At 43.1% G+C, this 24155-nt stretch overlaps 1 protein-coding gene across 2 annotated transcripts in view; it reads left to right on the plus strand.

Annotated features, from left to right (window-relative positions):
* Positions 1-24155, plus strand: part of GRB2 (growth factor receptor bound protein 2) — a 169545-nt gene that overhangs the window by 122848 nt on the left and 22542 nt on the right. For both annotated transcript variants that reach the window (XM_082271910.1, XM_082271911.1), the window contains exon 3: positions 7009-7106. In XM_082271910.1, the coding sequence (XP_082128036.1) occupies positions 7009-7106 (98 nt within the window). The remainder of the gene's footprint in view (positions 1-7008; positions 7107-24155) is intronic.

The following is a 24155-nucleotide window of genomic DNA, read 5'->3' on the forward strand; positions in this document are numbered from 1 at the left end:
CCATTTAAAATTAATGACAACACATTGCAACTGATATTATTAAAGCGGTTGTAAACCGCTGCACTTTTTTTTTTTTTTTTTCTCCTTACCTGCAAGGCAAAGGCATAATGTGCTAGTATGTATCGCATACTAGAACATTATGTTAAACTTACCTGAAAATGAAGCATTCCAGCGATGCGGTGTCAATGCTGGAGGCAGGGTCTATCTCTACCATCTCTTCCTTCCAGGTTTGCGGCTCCGGCTCTGTGACTGGCCGAAACCACAATGACGTCACACCCACGCATGCGTGTGGGAGCCGCCAGTTACGGCACACTGCTCTGATGAAACGACACGGGTGGCCGTTCCTTCAGAGCGCATGCACCAGTGACGTAACTGTCTGCTAGCTCAGTAAATATCTCCTAAACAGTGCATGTTTAGGAGATATTTACACTACATATACAGTAGGTAAGCCCTAATCTAGGCTTACCTATAGGTAAAACTTAAAGATGGAAGTTTACTTCCTCTTTAACATACTCACGTGTTATGGAAATGCATTGTAAAACATTGTACAAAGAAAGTAATATGAAGTTTTAATTTATGCATTACTCACTCTGCGTCCAGGGCATTTTTTCTTTTTTTGCTAGTTTGAGCTTTAAAGCCGCAGAGATCACTTTTACTGAAAAGCCAGGAGGCATTATATTAAGCTATTAAGCTTGTCTTATCCACTTCATGTTCAGACTGCCTATATATATATATATATATATATATATATATATAAAACTGTATTAGACAGTTACACCAATAAACAAAGACACACTGCTGATCATTAGTGGGGGCCTGAGCTGTCAGTGACAGCCTTTTCTGACATCTATCAAAGGGGAAATGTGGTTTGAACAGACCCTCAGTGTGGGTCATTGTGCAAGGGGAACATTGATCTACCAGTTCCAGTGGGCAAAGAGGTAAGTTATAAACTGACCTGTGCTGTGATGACCTGTAGTACAGGACATGTCTCTCTTTCGTTCATTGACGGACACAGTTCCTGATCTTCTTAACCATTAGGTTATACTGCCCTCTACAGGAGTAGGACATTAGGCAGAAAAAAAGTCTGACAATGCCTATGGGACGTCCCAGGGGCTATACTCCCTCTTTCTGCTATAGGTACTCAGTTTTTTTTTCTGCCTAGTCAGAAGTAAGGACCTAGTTCCTTGCTGGGATCTCTGGTCCTGGCAAATGTTTTCTTTTTAGATATTTTTTTTCTCCTGAATTTTTTCTTGTGAGATCTACAATCAACTGCCAGACGGGGTGACGGGTTAGATAATCTAGATCCAGTGGTCACTCCAGTCTGGCCAGCGAGCATGCGCAGACCTCAGCTCCACGATAGGTTGGCCGCGACATAGCCCCACCGGATGGGGGCTGGGCTGCGAGTTAAATGCGCCCTGAATCCTCAGATGGTGAGAAGGATTCCTCCACTTCTGCAACAGCGTAAAAAAAGGCACTGGTAGACACACTGATTGTAGCTGGAGGACGCAGCTGAATCTGCGGCGGCGGTGCAGGTTCCCTTTGGAATTCACAAGCCATCCAGAGTGGAAAAGGTGTTCCCTTTCCCCTTGTATTTTGACATAATTGTCACTAAATAGTGTTGACAACCAAAGCGTCCCCTTGGGGTCCCTAAGCGATTTTGCTATTCGATACCCCTATGAGGAATCCCTTCTTAAGAAGTGGACTGTTCCACTGGTGGTGGACCCTCCGGTTTCCAGATTAACCAAGGCAACCATTATTCTGGTTGAAGATTCCCCGCCTTTAAGGACACGGCTGACAGGAAGGCAATAGGAAGGAAGCAATATGTACACCTTGGCTGTTTCGACATTGAGGCCGATATTCACCATTGCCCTGGTGTTGCAGACTCTGAACGAATTGGCTAGACTTTTGTGCCATGACCTGGAGGGGGAGTAGCTCCCCCCTGCCTTTGTTGAGCTGGTGGACCAGCTGGTCCAGGGGCTGTAGTTTATTTGTGATGCCTCTTTGGATGCAACTCCACTAGTGGCTCGTCTCTCTGTTTTGGCAGTGGTCTATCGGCGTGTCTTTTGGCTCAAATGCTGGACTATGGACCAGACTTTAAAAGAAAGGCCTTGACTGATCTTCATTTTCAAGGAGATCGCCTGTTTGGTGCTACCCTGGTTAACATCAATTATGGTCTCACAGGGGGAAAGAGTACCTTTTTTCCGCAGGCTACTACGGGCAAGGGCCCTTGTCCTAGACGTGGTCCCTCCTTCTCGACTCATAAAATGTTTTTCATCCCTCCGGGTCGACTGACAAGGGATCAAAGCCCTTTCGGGTCCTCCCATGGAGGATCCAAGCAAACTTGGTCTGGCAAGTCGAGAGCGGGTTTCTCTGGACCTGCGGAAAAGGCCCCTTCAGCATGAAGGTGCGCCCTCACCCGTATCTGGGGTGGGGAGATGTCTTCGCTGGTTTCCGGACCCGTGTGCTCCCCTGGTACAAGACAAGTAGGTCCACAAAGGAATTTGGTCCGGCTACAAGATCGAGTTTCATCCTTACTCTACAGTAAGGTTCTTCCTTCCGATGTGCGACTGTCCCTGGTCCGCTTACATGCTCTTTTTGGGGCGGTGCAAGACCTTTTACTTTAAAGGGTGATGGTCCTGGTTCCGACTTCTGAAAGTTTTTAGGGGTTTTACACAAACCTGTTTACAGTCCCAAGAAAGGAAGGCAAGGTGCGTCCAGTTCTGGAGCTCAAGGCGCTGAACTGCTTTGTATGGGTGCAGAAGTTCAGGATGTCCATTCGCACAGTGATGGCTTCCCTGCATCAGGGGGATTTTCTTGCCTCCATCGACATCAAGGACGCTTACCTTCACATTCCAAAATATATTGGTCTCCAGAGCTTCCTCCACTTTGCCACGGGAGAGGAGCAGTATCAGTTTGTGGCGTTTTCTTCGGTCTCGCCTCTGCTCCTCAGGTCCTCACGAAAGTGTTCTCCCTGGTGTTAGCATTGTTACGCCAACAGGGGATCGTGATACTGAGCTACTTAGACAAACTCCTTCTGTGAGCAGAGCCTCCTACTGCTCTGGTGGAAAACCTGGAAACCACCATACGAGCTTAAGGGAGTTTGGCTGGATTCTGAATTTTCAGAAGTTTGCTCTGGTTCCATCCACAAAGCTGGACTATCTTGGTCTGACTCAGGACTTGGCCTTAGCCTGAGTACTCCTTCCTCTGGACAAACTCCAGAAACTGCAGGCTGCATTTCGTTTCCTGCTGTCCAGCAGATGGTCATCCCTCCAGACTTGCATACGGTGTTGGGCCTGATGGTGTCTACCTTCGAGGCGGTTTGAAATGCGCTGGTGGCCCCGTGGGGTCAGTATCGTCTGATTTATGCCTTCCCTCCTCTCAAGCTTCTGCCAAGACTTCTATGCAGGATCGAGGCAGAAGGGATTCCGGTCATCTTAGTGGCCCCGGACTGGCCTCGCCGGGCTTGGTACGTTGATCTGGTGCGGCTGGTCGCCGATGTTCCTTGGAAGCTTCCTCTCAGAGAGGATCTGCTGTCCTAAGGACCAATCTTCCATCCTCTTTACAGTCCCTGGCTTTGACGGCTGGGCTGTTGAACCCCAGGTGCTGATGGATAGAGGTTTGTCTGAGTCAGCGATTCCAACTCTGTTACAAGTTAGGAAGGTCTACCATATAGTACGTGGAAGACATACATTGCGTGGTGTAGGTCTCTTGGGGTTCATCCTCGCTCTTTTTTCGATGGCTCCGGTCTTGACCTTCCTTCAACGGGGGGTTGAGCAGAAACTGGCCTTGAGTAGTATCAAGGGTCAGGTGTCGGCCTTAGCGGTCTTCTTTCAACGGCCCTTGGGAGTTAGGCACTTGACCCCTCCAGTGCGGTCTCTGTTGCTGCCTTGTGACCTCAATTTGGTGCTCTCGGTCTCCCAGAAGCCTCCTTTGTAAAACTTTCAGGAGATCAGGTGGTTCTTCGCCTCTGTTGTCTCTTCCTCAGGTTGTCTCTGATTTTCATTTGAATGAAGACATTGTGTTGCCTTACCTGTCCCAGGCCAAAACATCCAAAGGAGATTGCTTTGCATGCCTTTGATGTGTTCCAGGCAGTTAGGGTGTACCTGGCAGCTACGGTGTACCTGGCAGCTTTAGGAAGTCAAACTCACTGTTTGTGCTCACCGATGGGCCTCGGAAAGTTGTCTGCTTCCTCTGCGACTATTTCCAGATTGATCAGACAGCCGGTGGTTCAGATCTATTCCATTAAGGTATAAAATGCAATAAATACCAGCGCCTTTATAGCAGCATACTCAAAACACTGGTATGTAAATTTGTATATATCAAAAATAGAGTTGCGCTAAAACTAGTGAAGAAAAAGTCTCAACAGTCCACATGCAATCAATTGCTCAATATGCGTAGAAAACTGGAGAATCTTGATAGCAATAGTGTGTCAATTCCATTAACCACTTAAGCCCCGGAAGATTTTACCCCCTTCCTAAACAGGGCCTATTTTGCGATTCGGCACTGCGTGACTTTAACGGACAATTGCGCGGTCGTGCGATGCTGTACCTAAACGAATTTGACGTCCTTTTTTTCCCACAAACAGAGCTTTCTTTTGGTGGTATTTGATCACCTATGCGATTTTTTGATCATGCGCTATAAACAAAAAAAGAGCGTCAATTTTTCAAAAATAGCAATATTTTTCACATTTTTTTTATATGAAATTCCCCACAAAAAATGTAAAAATCAAAATTTTTTAACATTTTCGGCCAATTTGTTTTATGCTACATATGTTTGGTAAAAAAAATCGCAAAAAGCTTATTTTGATTGGTTTACGCAAAAGTTATCGCGTTTACTAACAAAGGGAAAGATTTTTGTCATTGTTGTTTTTTTTTTAACGCGTAATGGCGGCGATCTGCGATTTTTTTTTTTTTTTTTTTTTTTGCGGGACTGCAACATTGCAGCGGACAGATCGGACCCTTGACTGACATTTTTGACACTTTTGGGGTTGCCAGTGACATTTCTACAGTAATCAGTGCTATACATATGCACTGTTACTGTAAAATTGCACTGGCAGTGAAGGGGTTAACTTTTTTTGAGAGGGAGGGGTGGTGTGTGTCCCTAGGGGCGTGACCGCACGGGAGCGCGCCTCCGGGGGCGCGCGCTCGCTCCCTAGACCCTCACAGGCTAGCGCCGTAGATCTACGTCACTCTGCCTGTGAGGGGCTGACTGCCAACGTAAATAGTCGTGCTGCAGTCGGCAAGTGGTTAAGGGTCTAGTTACTCATTTCCCTGTCAAGGCACATTCTTTGGGACTGCTTTGGGATGTCTCAATGATTAAGAAGATCAGGCACTGTGTCCATCAATGAACGAAAGAGAAAATGGGATTTTTGACTTACCGTAATATCCATTTCTCTGATGTTCATTGATGCACAGCACCCACCCCTCTGTGGAGTTGTAATTCTTCTGACACTGCTTGTAACAAAACTGAGTACCTATAGCAGAGAGATGGAGTATACCCCCTGGGACTGCCCATAGGTGAAACCAGACTTTTTTTTTTCTGCCTAGTGTCCTACTCGTGTAGGGGGCAGTATAATCAAATAGTTATGAAGCTCAGGAGCTGTGTCCGTCAATGAACATCAGAGAAATGGATTTTACGGTAAATCAAAAATCCCATTTTCTCTTTCGTTCATTGATGGACACACATTTTTTGTTTAAAAATTGCGTTTGAAAAACTGCAACACCCACCATTTTATTCTCTAGGGCCTCTGCCTTAAAAAAATATGTTTTGGGGGGTTTCAATCATTTTCTAGCACTTTACTGACTTTTACATGTAAACAAAAAGTGTCAGAAAAGGCCAGGTTTTCAAGTGGTTAAATAGATATCATTGATTAACTGGTTATTCTATCCAGTTCTTGTAAACTAGAGAACTCTCCCATGTTATAGTGAAGAGGAAAGAGGGAGGGTTTCTCTACTATTTTCTTAGGTTGAAGGTGATGCTCTTCTATAGGGAACAGTACAGAAATTTAGAAGTGTTACCCTAGGACAGGAAGTTTGTTACTGACAGGATCACCTGATAGAAATAAACAAAACAGGAAAAAAAAGGTATTCAGCCCTTAAATATTAAGATTAGTAAGATGCAATATATTAAATGTTTGTTCTTTGCTTTGGATATGCTTCAGCCCTCCCGCTGCCAAGTCCATACATCGTACGGACCTGACAGCAGGGAGTTTTACACACATTCCCAGTGGCTGCAGCCTCCCGCATTATAGGTAAATCTTGACAAGTAGACTCCTGCCTGTGAGGTGGAAGCCTTATGCCAGCCACGCTGCCGTCCAGTTGCTTCCACACCTGCCTGTAACGTGCCTTCCTGCACAAAAAAAAATAATACTTTATTGCGTTTGTTTATGCCCTAAAATTAATTTTAGTGTATTTTTTTTACCATAATTTTGTGTTTTCTATACCTTTTGCTGAAATTTCTTGTAAAAAAATTTTTTGAACTACCACTATTTTATTCTCTAGATGTCTGCTTTCAGTAAATATATAATGTTTTGGGGGTTTCCATGTGTGCATAAAAATGCAAAATCGGCTCTGACAGCCAAAGGCTTAAAGCAATACATCTACAATATGGACCTGCCTCGGCCTGTGATGGGATAGTAGTAGCTCATGGTGAGGCCACCTCTGTGCTCAGTCTGCAAGCTCTCTGTGTTATGTTGACACTGACAGCATTGTGTAGTGCAGCTGAGCCTGATTGCCTTTCAGTGCTGTTCCTTCCTCTCCCAGTCTGAGACCTGCTATGCAGAAGATTACAGGAGTCTGTTACAAAAAAATAAAAACTGAGAAACTAGTTTAAACATCTATTTAATGACTAAGTACATTATTTTAGTAGAAGGGTGGGTCTTTTATTTAATTCAGTAGTTTTGCTTTCAAATCAGTACGTTGTATCTTTTGTTTTACAGTCATGATGTTTTTATGAGCTAGTGGCTTTCTCTAATCATTTTTTTTTTTTGTGTGTGTGATCCACTTTCAGGTTTTGAATGAAGAGTGTGATCAAAATTGGTACAAGGCTGAGCTTAATGGCAAGGATGGATTTATTCCAAAAAACTATATAGAAATGAAGCCACACCCGTAAGTATTTTTTAAGGGCAAAGAAAAGACGTTGGGGGAATTTTACTTAAGTTGGAGCAGACAAACTCTGAGCAGTTGTGCATATTAACCAATCGGCTTCTGCTTGTTTAGTAAGCTGTGAAAATGAGAGTTAATGCCCTTACACACGATAAGAAAATCGGAAGTAAAATTTAGTTTGGCGAATGATCTGCCGATTTTAGGATTGTTAAGACTATTGCTTTCGACAGCCGATTACGAATTTTCGGACAACAAAAACTGAATGTGCAGGCTATACAATTTATATCATACGTGAACACATCCGATTTTCATTTAATTAGTACAGTTTTCATCCAAAAAAAATCTTAAGAGTAAGACTACGCATGCTCGGAAACGATGGAATACATTCCGTAACAATTCAACACATTACATCACTTTCGAAGTTGAATTCTGTCGTACGAGAATTTTCTTATGAAAGTAACCTCTTCACTTTTGATATAAAACTAGCCTGCAACAAAAAACGGATGGAAATTCATCCGATAATCTGATCATGTGTACGAGGCTTAAGAAGCTGTTTGATTGCCATTTATAGCTGCTCCAGATTCTGTCTTAGTAAATTCTGTGTTAGTAAATTCCCCTCATTTGATACAAATGTGTGCAATGTAATGGGTGTTTTTTAAAAACTAAAATCATCTCATTAGATCATCCTTCTGGCAGGCTGTGCCTGTGTTTGCTGCTTTATTCACAGGATCCCCAAACTAGTTCAGTCAGCACAGACATTAGGCGCTGTCTAATTACCACCTGTGCCATGGCGGCATCTAAATATATAGCCATTTCAAGGCTCCTGCTACATATCCTGCAAAGCCTATCCTGAACCTATTTTAGCTGACATCCATGCTACACAAGAAAGCCAGGAATTAATGCCACTTACAAAGCTACTAACAACGCCACCACATCCAGGGTGATGCAGGGACAAAGCACGGGACTCAGGAGGACCTTCTTAAGATGGTACCAGTCCTATACATACTAGTGCAAGGCCAGACAGGCACAGGTGGTATTTAGGCTGAAGACTTTTTCACTATGGCCCCATTGGATCCTTCTCCAGATCTTAGTGCTTTTAAGGATAGGTAGACATGCAGGGACAACAAGTGGCTAATACCATATCAATGCCTATAGTCGATTCAGCAAATGTAACATCTTTAAAGCAGTTCTTCAGTCAGATCTGCAAAAGTTAAAAGTTAGTAGCTACAGACCTTCATCTGATCAAGGATCAAGCGCCACCTTCACCAGACTTTGGGTTCCTGGCGCCGGCATGTTCACTGTGAGCAGCCGTGTTACTCCTTGCGGCTTCACAGCCGTGCTGTGCTTTGTGAATAGTCCCAAAGCCCTCTGAGACCTCTGACATGTCCCAGAGGACTGTGAACATGGAGGGAGGAGGAGAACCTCTTCTTGGGTCACCTAGCTGACCTGAGCAGAAGTGGGGAGCAGGTACCTGTCAAAAATGGGTACCCTACCCCCTCCCCAACAAAAGTTAGAAATGTGACGAGGGGAGGAAGAGTGGAACTTCCTCTTTTGGGTAAAATTCTGCTTTGAGAACCTAGATAAAAGGGGTTAACCACTGCTGCAGGAGGTGTTGAATGCAGTGCAGTTTATTTTTAATATAGCCTCATTTAAAATGCAGGGAAAGGACATCAGGGAAGACTATACACTCCTTAGACATGATATACCAAACTTAAGCTATTCTAAAGGGCAGGTTCAGTAACACGAAGGACATAATGACATGCTAGCATGTCACCCCGAAGACACATTGCCAACACACATGCCAGATGACAGAGAAAAGAGCATTAATGGACTACCAGAGTAAAGATTCCGCTAAATTTGTTAAAAAAAAAAGCTTTTGTCTCTATTTGGAAAATGTGTGTACACCTCTTTTTGAAGTGAAAAGGGTGTGCAAAGTGGCAACACATCCTATGAAATCTAGAACATAAAATTCATAATACCTCAATGTACCAACCTCCCTGCCCACGGGAGGAATTTCTAAATCAAAAAGAAAAAAGCTATATCAGTTACCGGTAGACTTCAAACTTCCCAAAAATGCTAAAATATCTGACAATGACTCTGAAACTCCACCATCTATCTTATATTGAAAAGAAATGGTATGGAATAACACAGAAAAGTTTATAAGCTCCTAAAAAAGAAATAAAACCATTTTATTCACATCAAAATCATAAAAAACGTAGCCAAGTATGAATTTAAAATAGCATTAAACCACCTGCACCTGATATTCTAAATTGCTCATAGTGTAAATACATGATACACTAGGACAGTAGATCGACATCTGAATCATCCGGAAGATGGCCCATACTATAGTAGGTCATGCATCATATACAGTGTGCAAGTCCCCACAAATATGTCACAGTAGTGGTGTCAGACATATATGGGCATATCCCGCAGATATGAATTCAAATACCATCCATACTAAGATGCAAAGTATCCATGTATGAGGACAAATCCATTTGACATGACATGGTTGAAAGTATAAGAAATACGTATCAATCCATAATTCAGGTGGCTACAGCATATCTAACCAGCTGCATCCAAGGCTGAACCAACCTTTCAGACTGGGCTCCATAAGTGAAAAATGAAGGAGACGCCGTCCCACCTCCTGCGCCGGACGGGAGAGCCAAAGTGATATTATCATGTAAACAGGCTAATGATGTATTAAAATTTTGTGTCTGACGCAAACCGTGTCATCGGGCGCATGCTCAGTAGCATGATCACGTGTGGGGGACCGCCGATGTTACAATCTCACCTCAAATGCCGGTGAGAATTAATCCAAACCCCATATACAGTATCTCACAAAAGTGAGTACACCCCTCACATTTTTGTAAATATTTTATTCTATCTTTTCATGTGACAACACTGAAGAAATTACACTTTGCTACAATGTAAAGTAGTGAGTGTACAGCTTGTATAACAGTGTAAATTTGCTGTCCCCTTTAAAAAACTCAACACACAGCCATTAATGTCTAAACTGCTGGCAACAAAAGTGAGTACATCCCTAAGTAGGAATGTCCAAATTGAGCCCAAATTGTCAATTGTTTGTGTGGCCACCATTATTTTCCAGCACTGCCCTAACCCTCTTGGGCTTGGAGTTCACCAGAGCTTCACAGGTTGCCACTAGAGTCCTCTTCCACTTCTCCGTGACAACATCAAGGGGCTGGTGGATGTTAGATACTTTGCACTTCTCCACCTTCCGTTTGAGGATGCCCCACAGATGCTCAATAGGGTTTAGGTCTGGAGACATACTTGACCAGGCCATCACCTTTACCCTCAGCTTCTTTAGCAAGGCAGTGGTCGTTTTGGAGGTGTGTTTGGGGTCCTTATCACATGGGAATACTGCCCTGTTGCCCAGTATCCAAAGGGAGGGTATCATGCTTTGCTTCAGTATGTCACAGTACATGTTGGCATTCATGGTTCCCTCAATGAACTGTAGCTCCCCAGTACAGGCAGCACTCATGCAGCCCCAGACCATGACACTCCCACCACCATGCTCGAATGTAGGCAAGACAGACCTGTCTTTGTACTCCTCATCTGGTTGCCGCCACACACGCTTGACACCATCTGAACCAAATAGGTTTATCTTGGTCTCTTCAGATCACCTCACTTGGAGTATTGTGCGCAGTACTGGAGGCCACATCTCCAGAAGGATATAGATACTCTAGAGAGAGTTCAGAGAAGAGCTACTAAACTAGTACATGGATTGCAGGAAAAAACTTACCAGGAAAGGTTAAAGGACCTTAACATGTATAGCTTGGAAGAAAGAAGAGACAGAGGGGATATGATAGAAACTTTTAAATACATAAAGGGAATCAACTCGGTAAAGGAGGAGAGCATATTTAAAAGAAGAAAAACTACCACAAGAGGACACAGTTTTAAATTAGAGGGGCAAAGGTTTAAAAGTAATATGAGGAAGTATTACTTTACTGAGAGAGTAGTGGATGCATGGAATAACCTTCCTGCAGAAGTGGTAGCTGCAAATACAGTGAAGGAGTTTAAGCATGCATGGGATAGGCATAAGGCTATCCTTCATATAAGATAGGGCCAGGGACTATTCATAGGATTCAGATATATTGGGCAGACTAGATGGGCCAAATGGTTCTTATCTGCCGACACATTCTATGTTTCTATGTTTCTATCACAGGATGTGGTTCCTGTAACCCATGTCCTTAGTCTGCTTGTCTTCAGCAAACTGTTTGCGGGCTTTCTTGTGCATCATCTTTAGAAGAGGCTTCCTTCTTGGACGACAGCCATGCAGACCAACTTGATGCAGTGTGTGGTGTATGGTCTGAGCAGTGACAAGCTGAGCCCCCCCCCCCCCCCCCCAACCCTTCAACCTCTGCAGCAATGCTGGCAGCACTCATACGTCTATTTCCCAAAGACTACCTCTGGAGTTGACGCTGAGCGTGTGCACTCAACTTCTTTGGTCAACTATGGCGAGGCCTGTTCTAAGTGGAACCTGTCCTGTTCAACCGATGTGTAGTCGTATGGTCATGGCCACCGTGCTGCAGCTCAGTTTCAGGGTTTGGCAATCTTCTTATAGCCTAGGCCATCTTCATGTAGAGCAACAATTCTTTTTTCCAGATCCTCAGAGAGTGCCATGTTGAACTTCCACTGACCAGTATGAGAGAGTGAGAGCGATAACATCAAATTTAACACTCCTGAGACCTTGTAACGCTAACAAGTCACATGACATCGAGGAGGGAACATGGCTAATTTGGCCCAATTTGGACATTTTAACTTAGGGGTGTACTCACTTTTGTTGCCAGCGGTTTAGACCTTATTGGCTATGTGTTGAGTTATTTTGAGGGGACAGCAAATTTACACTGTTATACAAGCTGTACAGTTACTACTTTTCATTTTAGCAAAGTGTATTTTTTTCAGTGTTGTCACATGAAAGATATAATGTTTACAAAAACGTGAGGGGTGTACTCACTTTTGTGAGATACTGTATATTCAAGGTCCGGATTGCAAGGGGACAGTAAACGCGTTTATCGAAACCAAACACTAACACCTTAAAAATATAAAGAAAAAGAAAACAACACTTTGAATTGCTTAACCACTTAAGCCCAGGAGGATTTGGCTGCTCAAAGACCAGGCCCTATTTTGCGATTCGGCACTGCATGAATTTAACGAACAATTGTGCGGTCGTGCAACGCTGTTCCCAAATGAAATGGATGTCCTTTTTTCCCCACAAACAGAGCTTTCTTTTGGTGGTATTTGATCACCTGTGCAATTTTTATTTTTGGCACTATAAACAAAAGAAGAGTGACAATTTTAAAAAAAAATATTTTTCAAATTTTTTTATATGAAATTCTCAAAAAAATGTAAAAATCTAAATTTTTAACTAGTAATGGCGGCGTTCTGCGATTTTTTGCGGGACTACGACATTGCGGCGGACAGATCGGACCCCTGACTGACATTTTTGACACTTTTGGGAGTACCAGTGACATTACTACAGTAATCCGTGCTATAAATATGCACTGTTACTGTAAAAATTACACTGGCAGGGAAGGGGTTAACTTTACTGGTGATCAAGGGGTTAAGTATGTCCCTAAGGGCGTGATTCTAACTGTGGGGGGGGGGTGTGGCTTGTGATGTAATCACAGAGACATACGATCCTACATAGCAGGATCGAATAGCCTCTGTGATTACTTTAGTGAGAATGACAGACGGCTGTGTTTCTCCCTCTCCATGCGGGAGATCGCGAGTGGCCAGCGGCCATCGGAGCCGCCGGTCACACACGCTGGCTCAGCAGGGAACGAGCAGGGGGGAGCGAATCCATTGCGGGTTCCCGCATCGCATTCAAATCACAGGCAGTTCACACTGCCATATGTAAATTGCTGGGGGTGTCAATACAAAGTTAACGATACCCCCAGATCAGTTTGCATATTGCAGTGCGAACTGTCAGTTCAGACGTGAATCGGATTGCATAGGTTTGAACCACCATGTGATCCGATTCTGCTTCGGACCCAAAAAAGGTTCCTGTGCGAGTTGTGTCCGCATGCGATGCAAATTCAACCACACATTCTGTATGGCTGAATTTGCATCGCATAGACATTGCATGTGATTTTCAGAGTAGTGCGCTCCGAATCACATGCGATGTCTGTCATCGCACTAATGTAAACTGGGACTTAAAGAGAAGTGCAGGTTTCCAAAAAAAAAAAAACACTTACATACTCCCCTAGATGGCTGCAACATCAATCTGATGTGAAGCTGTCCCCCCCACCGGCTCTTAACTCAGAACTGAGTGATCAAAGACTGATTGCTTAGTTCTTGATCTTCACTGAGCAGAGAGCCAGTGATTGTCAGTCTCTGACTCTCCCTGCACTGCTTCTCCGGCTCTCACTAAAGCACTGGGCTGTGGAGGGTACAGGAGTGGCTGCTTCGGACTCTCATCGGCGTGCTGAGAGGCTGAGCCACTGCTCGTCGGGCATCTGGATGGATCCCAACAATAGGTTTTTATTCCGTTGTCTGTCTAATCTGGGACACGAGTGCAGGACTAAATTCTCTCTGGTGATCCTTTGACCATATAGATAGATAGATAGATAGATAGATAGATAGATAGATAGATAGATAGATAGATAGATAGATAGATAGATAGATAGATAGATAGATAGATAGATAGATAGATAGATAGATAGATAGATAGATAGATAGATAGATAGATAGATAGATAGATAGATAGATAGATAGATAGATAGATAGATAGATAGATAGATAGATAGTCAAGAAAAAAATATTGCAATTCTGTATGTAGATTATAATGTAATGACATCAAGTTTGTGAAACTCTGGTGTGTTATATAATTGTTCTCTCATAGGGAGGTAAACACCAACCCTGTTTCACTAAATTATCAAAAAATAAATAAAAACGATCACATTTTACAGAAATACAACTGCACAAACATATAAAAATGTATAACCTAATAATCGAAAAAAAAATTAATAATCTCTCCCGAACCTTCTTCCATACAGTCTCGTGGTGGTCAATCCCATTAAACAAGTTCATACCAGGAAGAGGCTGAAGCACAAACTGTCACTTAGACCAGACAGATTGTTAGCTTCCAGTTTCCATATCCATCTGGTATCTTTTTGTAGGACTAACTGGTTAAAATATGCCAACACATCCTCTTTTTGCAGGAAATACCCCATGACCCCTACTAGCCTTGTGGGAAGTATACACAAACATAAATAATGTGGGGATGCCTAGGCAGCAGTGGGAGTCCTATATTATCCATGCCAGGAAGACACCATCCCAAAAATAGGACAAACGCAAATAAAAAGTAAGGGGTTGTTCAAGGGTGGGGTGTTCATCAAGAATAAGGAGTTGGTGTCAAGTGTGCTGATTCAATAATGCCTTTTGCAGTTGAATACCGCTTCTTGACATTGCCATGTTCACTTGTAAGGCCCCTTTCTCAAGGGGAGGATCCGCTCGACGGACTCCGCTAGCTCAGTAGGGGATCGCTCCGTTGATCCCCGCTGAGAAGACACTTGACAGGTCCATCCCCGCTCTCCTCTATGGGAAGATCATATTAAATTGGACAGCATGTCTAAAACATCTTTAGATAGGTTTATACTACAAAAGCATTTTATTAAAATTTATTTGATAAAAAAAAAATTTGATTTAACCACTTCCCCCTGGGTGGACGTCATATGACGTCCGTAACTTTGCGGGGGTATACCGGGACGATGCCTCTAGCTAGAGGCATCATCCCGGTACCGTGGTTTAAAGCCGACGGTCGGCTTTCCGTCTGTACCGATCGATGTGGCTCGGGAGCCGCTCGATCGTTACCCGGGGGGGCGGGAGGGGACGCCCGCCCCCTCCCGCCGCCTTCCGCGGCTTGTACCGGGGCTCCCGTCCCACCGGGAGCCCCGAGCACCCAGCCGGCGCGTCCGCCGGCTGGATGGAGTCCCGATGAATGCCGGAAACGGCATCGATCGGGTCTCCGATGACGTAACCCGGAGGCGGCGTCCATGACGTCACTTCCGGGTTAGTGTGCTGCAAAACGGCGGCAAATTTAAAAAACGGCTGTATGCAAAACGCCGAAAATGGGAAGGGAAGTGTAGTGGAGGGGTCTAGGGTCTTTTAGACCCTCGATCCCTCCATAAAGTGTACCTGTCACCGCATATTGCTGCCACAAGGGATGTTTACATTGCTTGTGACAGCAATAAAAGTGATCAGATTTTTTTTTTTTTTTAAAAAACTGTAATAAAGTTAAAAAAATAAATAAAATAAGTGGGGAAAAAAATTTAGCCGCCCCGGTCACCGTTAGCTCGCGCACAAAAAAAAACGTATACGGAAGTCGAGCCGCGAATGAAATCGCTGTTCAAACCACACATGTGAGGTATCGCCGCGATCGCCAGAGCGTGAGCAATAATTTTAAAAAAAGAGCTACACTCTAACTCTAAACTGGTAACCATTAAATAAATTTAAAGTGTCGCCTATTGAGATCTCTATTGACCGTAGTTTGTCGCCATCCCACGGGGGGGCACAATTTTAAACCGTAACATGTTGGGTATCTATTTACTCGGCGTGACAACTTTACTGTTTAGTATTTTTTAAATGCAGTGAAATGTAATTTTTCCCAAAAAAAATGGCGTTTTAAAGACCGCTGCGCAAATACCGCGTGACAAAAAATATTGCAATGACCACCATTTTATTCTCCAGAGTCTTTGCTAAAAAAATATATATAATGTTTGGGGGTTCTAAGTAGTTTTCTAGGAAAAAATACTGATTTTAACTTGTAAACAAAAAGTGTCCGAAATAGGCCTAGTGGTGAAGTGGTTAAATAAAAAAAAAAAAATTTTTTTTTTTTTTTATCTTTTAAAAAAAATCATTCATTTTTATCGACCCTCCACGTTTACATGGCCCTGTCAATGTAACTATGCTATTAGATAAGTATGAGGAAGTCAACTCCCTGAAAAGAACCAGCAAACCTGTCAGCCAGGTTAAAATGAAATGTCCGGCATGCTGCTATTTTTCTTAGCCAGAAAAATCTGCTCTGCATCCTCTGATCTTGGTCCCATTTTGACTTCTTTGACATAGGAACTAGACCACATTTCTGAAGCTAAGCTCAGCCCACAGCCTCTCTGCCTAATAAGATTTCTCCTAATGGTTAGCAAAGTCACTGGCCTGGGGTTGATGGGGGGGAGCTGTAATTTTAACAATTTAAAATGTGGAAAATGTCACCATTGTGCTAATTTCAGTTCTTGCAGACCCAGTTTGATCTTATAGAAGAGCACATACAGACATCTGTGTTGAGGTGCGTTAGCTAAAGCACCTTCGTGTGAGTTGCGTAAAGGCAGCCTATTCGTATGAATGGGCTGCCAATATCACCATAACATAACAAAAATCAAACTTTATTTTTTTGACACAGCATGGCGTTACGTTATGATGCAGCTGCGTTTAATTTGTTTGTTGAGATGCCAATAAAAATGATTGGCACAGAAACCTACTGCACTAAAGTATGTGCTTTGTAGTAACACATGGTAAAATGCAGGTTTACTTAATTTTATACTGTAACATTTTATAACAGTGAGAGCCGGTTCACACTACTCCGAATTGTTAGGCGACTTGGTCGCCTGACAAGTAGCTCCCAATGCTGTGCAATGGAAAAAAGGTTCCTGCACTATTTTTTGGCGAAGTCGGAGTGACTTGCATTGACTTCTATTATGAGAAGTCGTTTGCAAGCCGCGATGAAGTCATGCTGCACGGGCAACTTCAAAGTCTGGGCGGCTTTGAGTTGGATTAGTGTGAACCAGCTCTTAACGAAAACGAATCCCCCCCCCCCCCTTGTGTGTGTTGAAAAGGGGGGGAAAAACAATATCCTGAATTTGTAACATACAGACCTGCAGTGCAAAGTTGTTATTGGGGCTCCTTCTTGAATTAGGTTCATGTAGTAAAATTGAGATTGGATCCTTAAGCTGCCCATTCACTATTCTGAAGTGGTGAATCTGCATATTTATTTATATATGCGAACCGGGTGCGTCTTGAAGGGCATCTGATTTGCATAACATAACATGTAAACCAGCAGTTTTCTCAATGCAGCCGGTTCACACATGTCCGGGGCGGTTTTAAAAAGAATAAAGAGTCCTGTGTGATTTTGGTCTGGTTCAGGTGCGATTTCAGATAACAGAACTGGACTCCCCCACTGAAACTGCAGCCGCATATGTGTGAACCCAGCCTAAAAGTGTAACTTCACCTTTTCACCAAAAAAAAAAAACAGTACAGCTGCTCTGTGAAAAATCTAATCCTCTCCCCAAATCCTATTCCATGTTTGGACACCCAAGATTGTTACCCAATATATATCGAGCTACTTTCAATTATTGCGTTCCTTTGTGTACAATATTTACATGTCGTTGATATTGCAGCCTTTTTTAAAGGCTACTTAACCAGCGAGCCTATTATATAATTTATCAGTATATAAGAGCTTACCTGTTGCTATAACAATGCCCTTGTGCAGAAGGTTTATTTGCTAAAGGTGCCAGTAAGCAACCGTTGGCCAGCTTTTATTGCTATATTGCAAGATAGATAACAGCTGTAAGTTTCTGATTTTAGCAACTTTGAGCTTTGTTATTGATGGACAGTTTATATTGCACTTCAGGCCTGTCATACCAGTATTGGGGCTTCTTCACACATGACTAAATTTTGAATCTTTAACAAACACCCCTATAGTGTTAGTATGGGGGTTAGACTGGCATTGATGAGCTTAAGCATGGGCATTAGACTTGCATTTTACAAGTGTTAATGGCGAGTTAAAAATGCTCCTTAAATACCCTACGAGCAGTTTTGAAGCATTTGATTAAGGTGCGTTAAAACTGCTCCACAAATGCCTATTCCATTACAGGAAATGAACTAATCTTAACGCCCTACACCGCAACTGCCTGCCAGAGCATTTGCGAAGGGTTACAATAAACTTGAAAGGCTTCAAATGCCTCCTGACTCAATATGACGCTTTATATTTGAAGAAAAGTGAACGCAAAGTGAATTGTATAATTTGAATAGGCTTTTGAGGGGCGCTTTTTAATTGCAAAAAGGTAACTTTATTGAAAAAAAAAAAGAGAGTTGCAATATACAGCAAGTATAGATATGCACAACATTATGGAAAATAAACATGCACATACAGTAGGCAAATGAATAAAGAATAAGACCTCACTTAGAACATGACAAGTATTGGCCTGACACGATCAAGGGGAAAATCAGGCGGGGAGGTGAAGGGGGCATACACCACCAGGTACACCGGCACATCACAAGGACAAGCCTAAGAGAGGTAGGCCGGAGCAGCTGACACTACCACACCAAGTCCAGAGGGCTCCACTATCCCGCTGAGGGCTCCTGGATCCACCTGTCCTAAACTTTGTTAAATTTCGCAGGGCAGCCCCTATTAACGTAAATCAGTGAGGGGCGCTTTTTAACGCCTCTCAAGTGCCTGCTTTTAATGCCAGTGTAAAGTTAGCCTTACACATATGTCGTTTATCACAAATACCGCTTTCACTTTTTGGAGGTTTGTACTTCAAGATAATATGTGCTGGAAAGCAAATGACTGGCAAAAAAGAACTTCTCAAACACTGCTGGCAGGCAGCACATAGCATTCTGTTGTATAATCTGCAAGAGTAGTCCTCTATACAGGTAACAGCACTTGCTATGAAATGTATGTACAAAATGTATTAAAATGGTATGAAATCTAAAGAGAAAACTGCTAGTGCAAAGTTACCCCTTCGACAAAGTGAACACAAAATAATTAAAAATACAGTGAAAATATAAAGTGAAAAAAGTCCCAAAGATAATCCTCTGTGATGATCAGTGAGAGACAAAATCTTCTTGCAGTGGTTGATAGGTTTTTTCAAAGATAAAATCCCACTGAGAAGAGGGTGAGACCATACGTGGACAGTGAATGTAAAGGTCCGCACTCACCAGAAGTTGTTAATCCTCCTTGTCATATAACAAGAGGATCAAAGAAAGCTTCAGTGGTCTCTGTGACAAGGATAAAACCTCCAGCCGGTCCTCAGATCCACTTTCCTCACAGTGATCAAAGATCACGAAGGTGATGTGAAAAAGAGGGAACAAAAACGGAGAAGGGACTACTCATAGTGTAAAAATGTACTTGTTGCCTTTATTCAAAGCCCCTATAGTGGGCTGAGCATAAAAAGTTTAAAAAAAAGCTCCTGTGCGAGCTTCTGCACCGTACAATGGGAGCAGTGGAAGCTGGAGCCGCTAGTCCATCCTAAACTGGTAACCTGTAGAAACGTTTAAAGCGTCGCCTATGCCAAAGTTTGTCGCCATTGGACGAGCGTGCGCAGTTTTCAAGCCTGGCATGTTAGGTATCTGTTTACTTGGTGTAACATTCTCTTTCACAATATAGAATAACATTGGGCTAACTCTACGGTTGTCTTAAACAAGAAAAAGAAAAACCACCCCCTCAATTAGGGAGGCTAGGAACTTTTAAGGTGCCATGTTAACTCAAAACCAAACACATGTATCTAAAATTGTATACATTTTTATTAAAAAATGTTAAAGTGGACAAAACCACATAATAAAAAGGTTTCCTGTATACATTATTTGAGATACACAACTATATGTGTGCGATAGTAGCAATCCTGACATGTTTCACCAGACGGTTGTTCAGGGGATATGCTAGTATGCTACCTCTAAAATGAAAAGGATATACAAGATATAATTACTATTTAGAACAATAAAAAAAAAAACAGGCAAGAATATTGTACAAACACAGCGTACAAGAATATATGCAGTATGTGTATGTATGTGTGTGTATATGTATGTATGTATGTATATATATATATATATATATATATATATAATCATATACAGTACAATTATTTAATTGTCCATCATTGATTTGATATGACAGTTCAAAAAAACAAACATATATACAGCTGCAAGAAAAAGTATGTGAACCCTTTGGAATGATATGGATTTCTGCACAAATTGGTCATAAAATGTGATCTGATCATCATCATCATCTAAGTCACAACAATAGACAATCACAGTCGGCTTAAACCAATAACACACAAATAATGAAATGTTGCCATGTTTTTATTGAACACACCATGTAAACATTCACAGTGCAGGTGGAAAAAGTATGTGAACCCCTAGACTAATGACATCTCCAAGAGCTAATTGGAGTGAGATGTCAGCCAACTGGAGTCCAATCAATGAGATGAGATTGTAGGTGTTGGTTACAGCTTCCCTGCTCTATAAAAAACACACACCAGTTCTGGGTTTGCTTTTCACAAGAAGCATTGCCTGATGTGAATGATGCCTCGCACAAAGAGCTCTCAGAAGACCTAAGATTAAGAATTGTTACTCCCGGAGAGGGGGGCCTGTCGATGGCGCCAAGCCGTTGTGCAGGTTGATGCTGGAGGGAGAGCTGTCCGGTGAGATGGGTGTAAAGATCCCCAGCTTCCCCGCACCCAGGAGCCTCTGAATAGCACCCTCCCCTGGGATTGCTTCCCCCCCCCCCCGTACCTGAATCGGGCCACTGAGAGCGGAAGAGGACCGGAGGTGAGCCGAGACAGCTGGGACAGCTCGCCTTGAGCCCGCTGGAGATCCGTGTGGTGCCGGGTGAGAGCCGGAGAGAGCCTCCGCTGGCGGAGTCGGAGCCCGCCGGAAGGTGGGGGTGTATACTCGGCGGAGGCACACAGGCGACTGGCGAAGCTTCCGGAGAGCGAGCTGGCCCCGGTGGGAACGCACATCGGTCACGAGGGAGAGAGTCGCGGCGCTTAGCCCGACAGCCGGCAACCGACCACGCCGCTTCCGAAGCGGGATTGACATCTAGAACCCCCGGAGACAGAGCAGCACGGCTGATGAAGATGTGGTGAGAGGGCGAAAGCTAGACACCTACCTAATGCTAGCCAACACCTATGACACATACTATGACACAATGCTAGTGGAAGTGAACATTTAAAGTGACGGTATACTAGCTACAGACTAATAGGGTGATAATGCCTGCATGGGATGGATCGGTCTGAAAAAACGGTGATTCTATTTAGCCCCCCCAGAAGTTTCCTTAACATTTTATACTGACATTTGTATTAACATTGTACAGACAAAGGAAAAAAAAAAGGGGGGGGGGTGGAAGGCCAACCAGGGGGAAAATCTCCTCTGAAAGTCTAAAAGACTGGACTCCCTACGGATACTTTTTCTCCCTATTTGTTCTTGTTTTCTTTTTCATTTTTCTCCTGGGGAAATAACTGTAAGACGTTTGAAATAGACTTACCCCAATAGGTTTTGATATAAAAGCAACAATAATGGTCTAAAAGGACATTTCTGGAGATATTTAAATCAGTTTGCATTATATGCATCTCTTAAACTCCTAGCAATACATAAAGCCCAAGGCCGCCCACAGAAATTTAAGCAGAGGCCCTACAGAGGCCCCCATTAGGGTTCTTCTGCAGTCTTGTGTTGTGTGTCGCTGCTCTATAACACCACAGAGCAAACTTCCAAACAGCCCCCACAGCCCTGAATATATCAGATACCCGGAGAAAGTATAAAAAGCATAATTATTTGAGTATCTCAACACAGGACTATACAATTGGGATAGAGTGGGGTTTGATATACAGGTGAAAATAAGCAGGCTAAGATCTTAACAAGAGAAGAAAAAAACTATAAGAAAGAGACCCCCATAACAGTGTACCAAGAAAGACTGAGGTCTAACATGAAGAACAAGACCACAAAAGAAGTACCAGGGAAACCTGCAAAATGTACGGCTAGCCCAGGGACTATCAAAATGTACATGACACCAGAAGGAAAAGGGCTAAATATGCCGCCAGAAAGACAACCGGTAGTTAGACCAAAACAGAACACAGAAGCAAGCAAAAAAAAACGAAAAGTCAAAAGAATATGGGCGCAAGTGGAGAAGAAAGCCTGGAAGTATCAAGGGAAAGCACTCAAACACCAGAAGATGATGAAACGAGCAAAGTAGAGGAAATTAGCGGGAAAGAAGCCCCCCCATCAAAGTCAGAGATGCGTGAAATGTTTGCCAATCTCGAAAAGTCTATTAAAACTGAATTGGCTACTCTCTATGGAGACTTGGGCCATATTGTGGTCAGAGTTGAGGAAACAGAAGACAAGATAGCCCACCATGGAAGGAAACTAAAAAATTTAAAGGAACAAATGAAGAAAATGCAGACAGATCAGAGAAACATGTTATATAAAATGGAGGACCAGGAGAATAGACATAGAAGAAAGAACTTCCGAATAAGAGGAATACCGGAGAAGGGACAAGCGGAAAACCTAGAAGAAATATTGGAGAACATATTTAACCCTCTTCTGGGAAAAGTGATCACAGAAAAAATTGAATTCGAGAGAGTACACAGATTAAGGAGACCTACTAATATACCAAAAGAAAAAACAAGTGATGTGATTGCAAGATTTCACAAATATGAGACAAGAGCCCAGATCTGGGAGAAAATGAGAGAAAGACCCGTCCTAAAATATGAGGGAGAAGAGATTCAGATCTTCCCCGATCTGGCGCAAGAAACGATCAATAGGAAACGCATCCTAAGACCAGTAGTAGAAGAGCTAAAGAAATTAAACATCCAATACTTTTGGAGCCATCCAGCAGGCCTAGGAGTACGACGAGATGGAAGGACTTCACTACTTAGGTTTCCAGAGGACACCAAAGTATTCTGTAAATCATTAAAAATACCTCTGATAGACATTCCGGGGTGGGCGGACCAAGGATCCTCAGAAGAAGACTCGGATGAAGAAGAGCTCACCCAGTGGAAAGAGAAGAAAAAACGAAAGAAAAAAAAACTAGGGAATGAAATAGATACTGCAGGGGCGGAGGGGGGGACCCAGGTTGGGGGGGACTAGGGGAAAGATGAAAGAAAGGGAGGAAGATTAAACGAGAAAGGTATCGGACACCTCAACAGTAGTCAACAAGCCTCTACCACCTTGACCTAGAAATAGGAAAGATGGACGGGAAAGGCGAGCATGGCCAGAGCTCAACCTCGGCAACAAGTCGATGGATAAGGGAGGAGGAGACATCGACTATCCTGGCTAAGGGAAGGAGGGATGCCAGGCCCCCACAAGGGCAGGGAGGGGAGGGGGGAGGGGTGGAGGGTGGGAGGAAGGGGAGGAGGGGAAAAAGAGGGGGAGGGATAGATGGGAAAAAAAACCCCCAAAAAAAACTATCCAACTCCTTTAAGAGATGAAAAAAAAACCCCCCAAAAAAGCAACTAACCCCTATAAGCCAAGGCTCAACCCAAAGGATCTTGAACCCTCAAACCCTAGAGATTATATTAAAACCCAGGCAAATGAGAAGAAAAGCCATATAAATCAGAAATGGTGGTTATTAATATACTATCCTACAACGTACGAGATCTAAACTCATTAGATAAAAGGAAAAAAATTCTAAAAGAAATCAATTACTTGAAGGCAGACATAACATTTCTACAAGAGACTCACATTTCCCACGCATCCAACATTAGGCTATATTCACAGAGCCATCCTACCTGGTACTACGCGGACTCCTCGGGAAGCAAGTCCAGAGGAGTGGCCATTGGCATTGCTAGGGGCCTTGGATTTGCTCTCGAAGAGAGACTGGTGGATCCAGAGGGAAGATACCTCTTTTTAAGAGGGAAAATAGGAGAGGATGAAATCACCCTAGCAAATATATATAGCCCCAATGTAAGACAAATAGAGTTCTTGGGGAAAGTAATGAATAAATTATTGACGTTTAAAAAAAGGGGGAGTGGTAGTAGCGGGAGACCTAAATCTCTGCCTCGATCCCGAAATAGATTCCACCTCAAAATCTGTAAGTGCCAATAAAAATCAAAAAAGAAGAATTAAAGAAAAACTTTTAATAAATCAATTGGTAGATCCCTGGAGAACTCTCCATCCGAAAGGCAGAGACTATACCTGCTTTTCAAATGTCCATGGAACTTTTTCGAGATTAGATTATATATTAATAGAACATAGATGGCTTGAAAAAATAGTAGAGGCAGAGATCGGGACTAGGACCTGGTCCGACCACACCCCCATCACTGT

Source organism: Pelophylax lessonae (assembly GCF_965119305.1).
Source record: "Pelophylax lessonae genome assembly, chromosome: 11".
Lineage (NCBI taxonomy): Eukaryota > Metazoa > Chordata > Amphibia > Anura > Ranidae > Pelophylax > Pelophylax lessonae.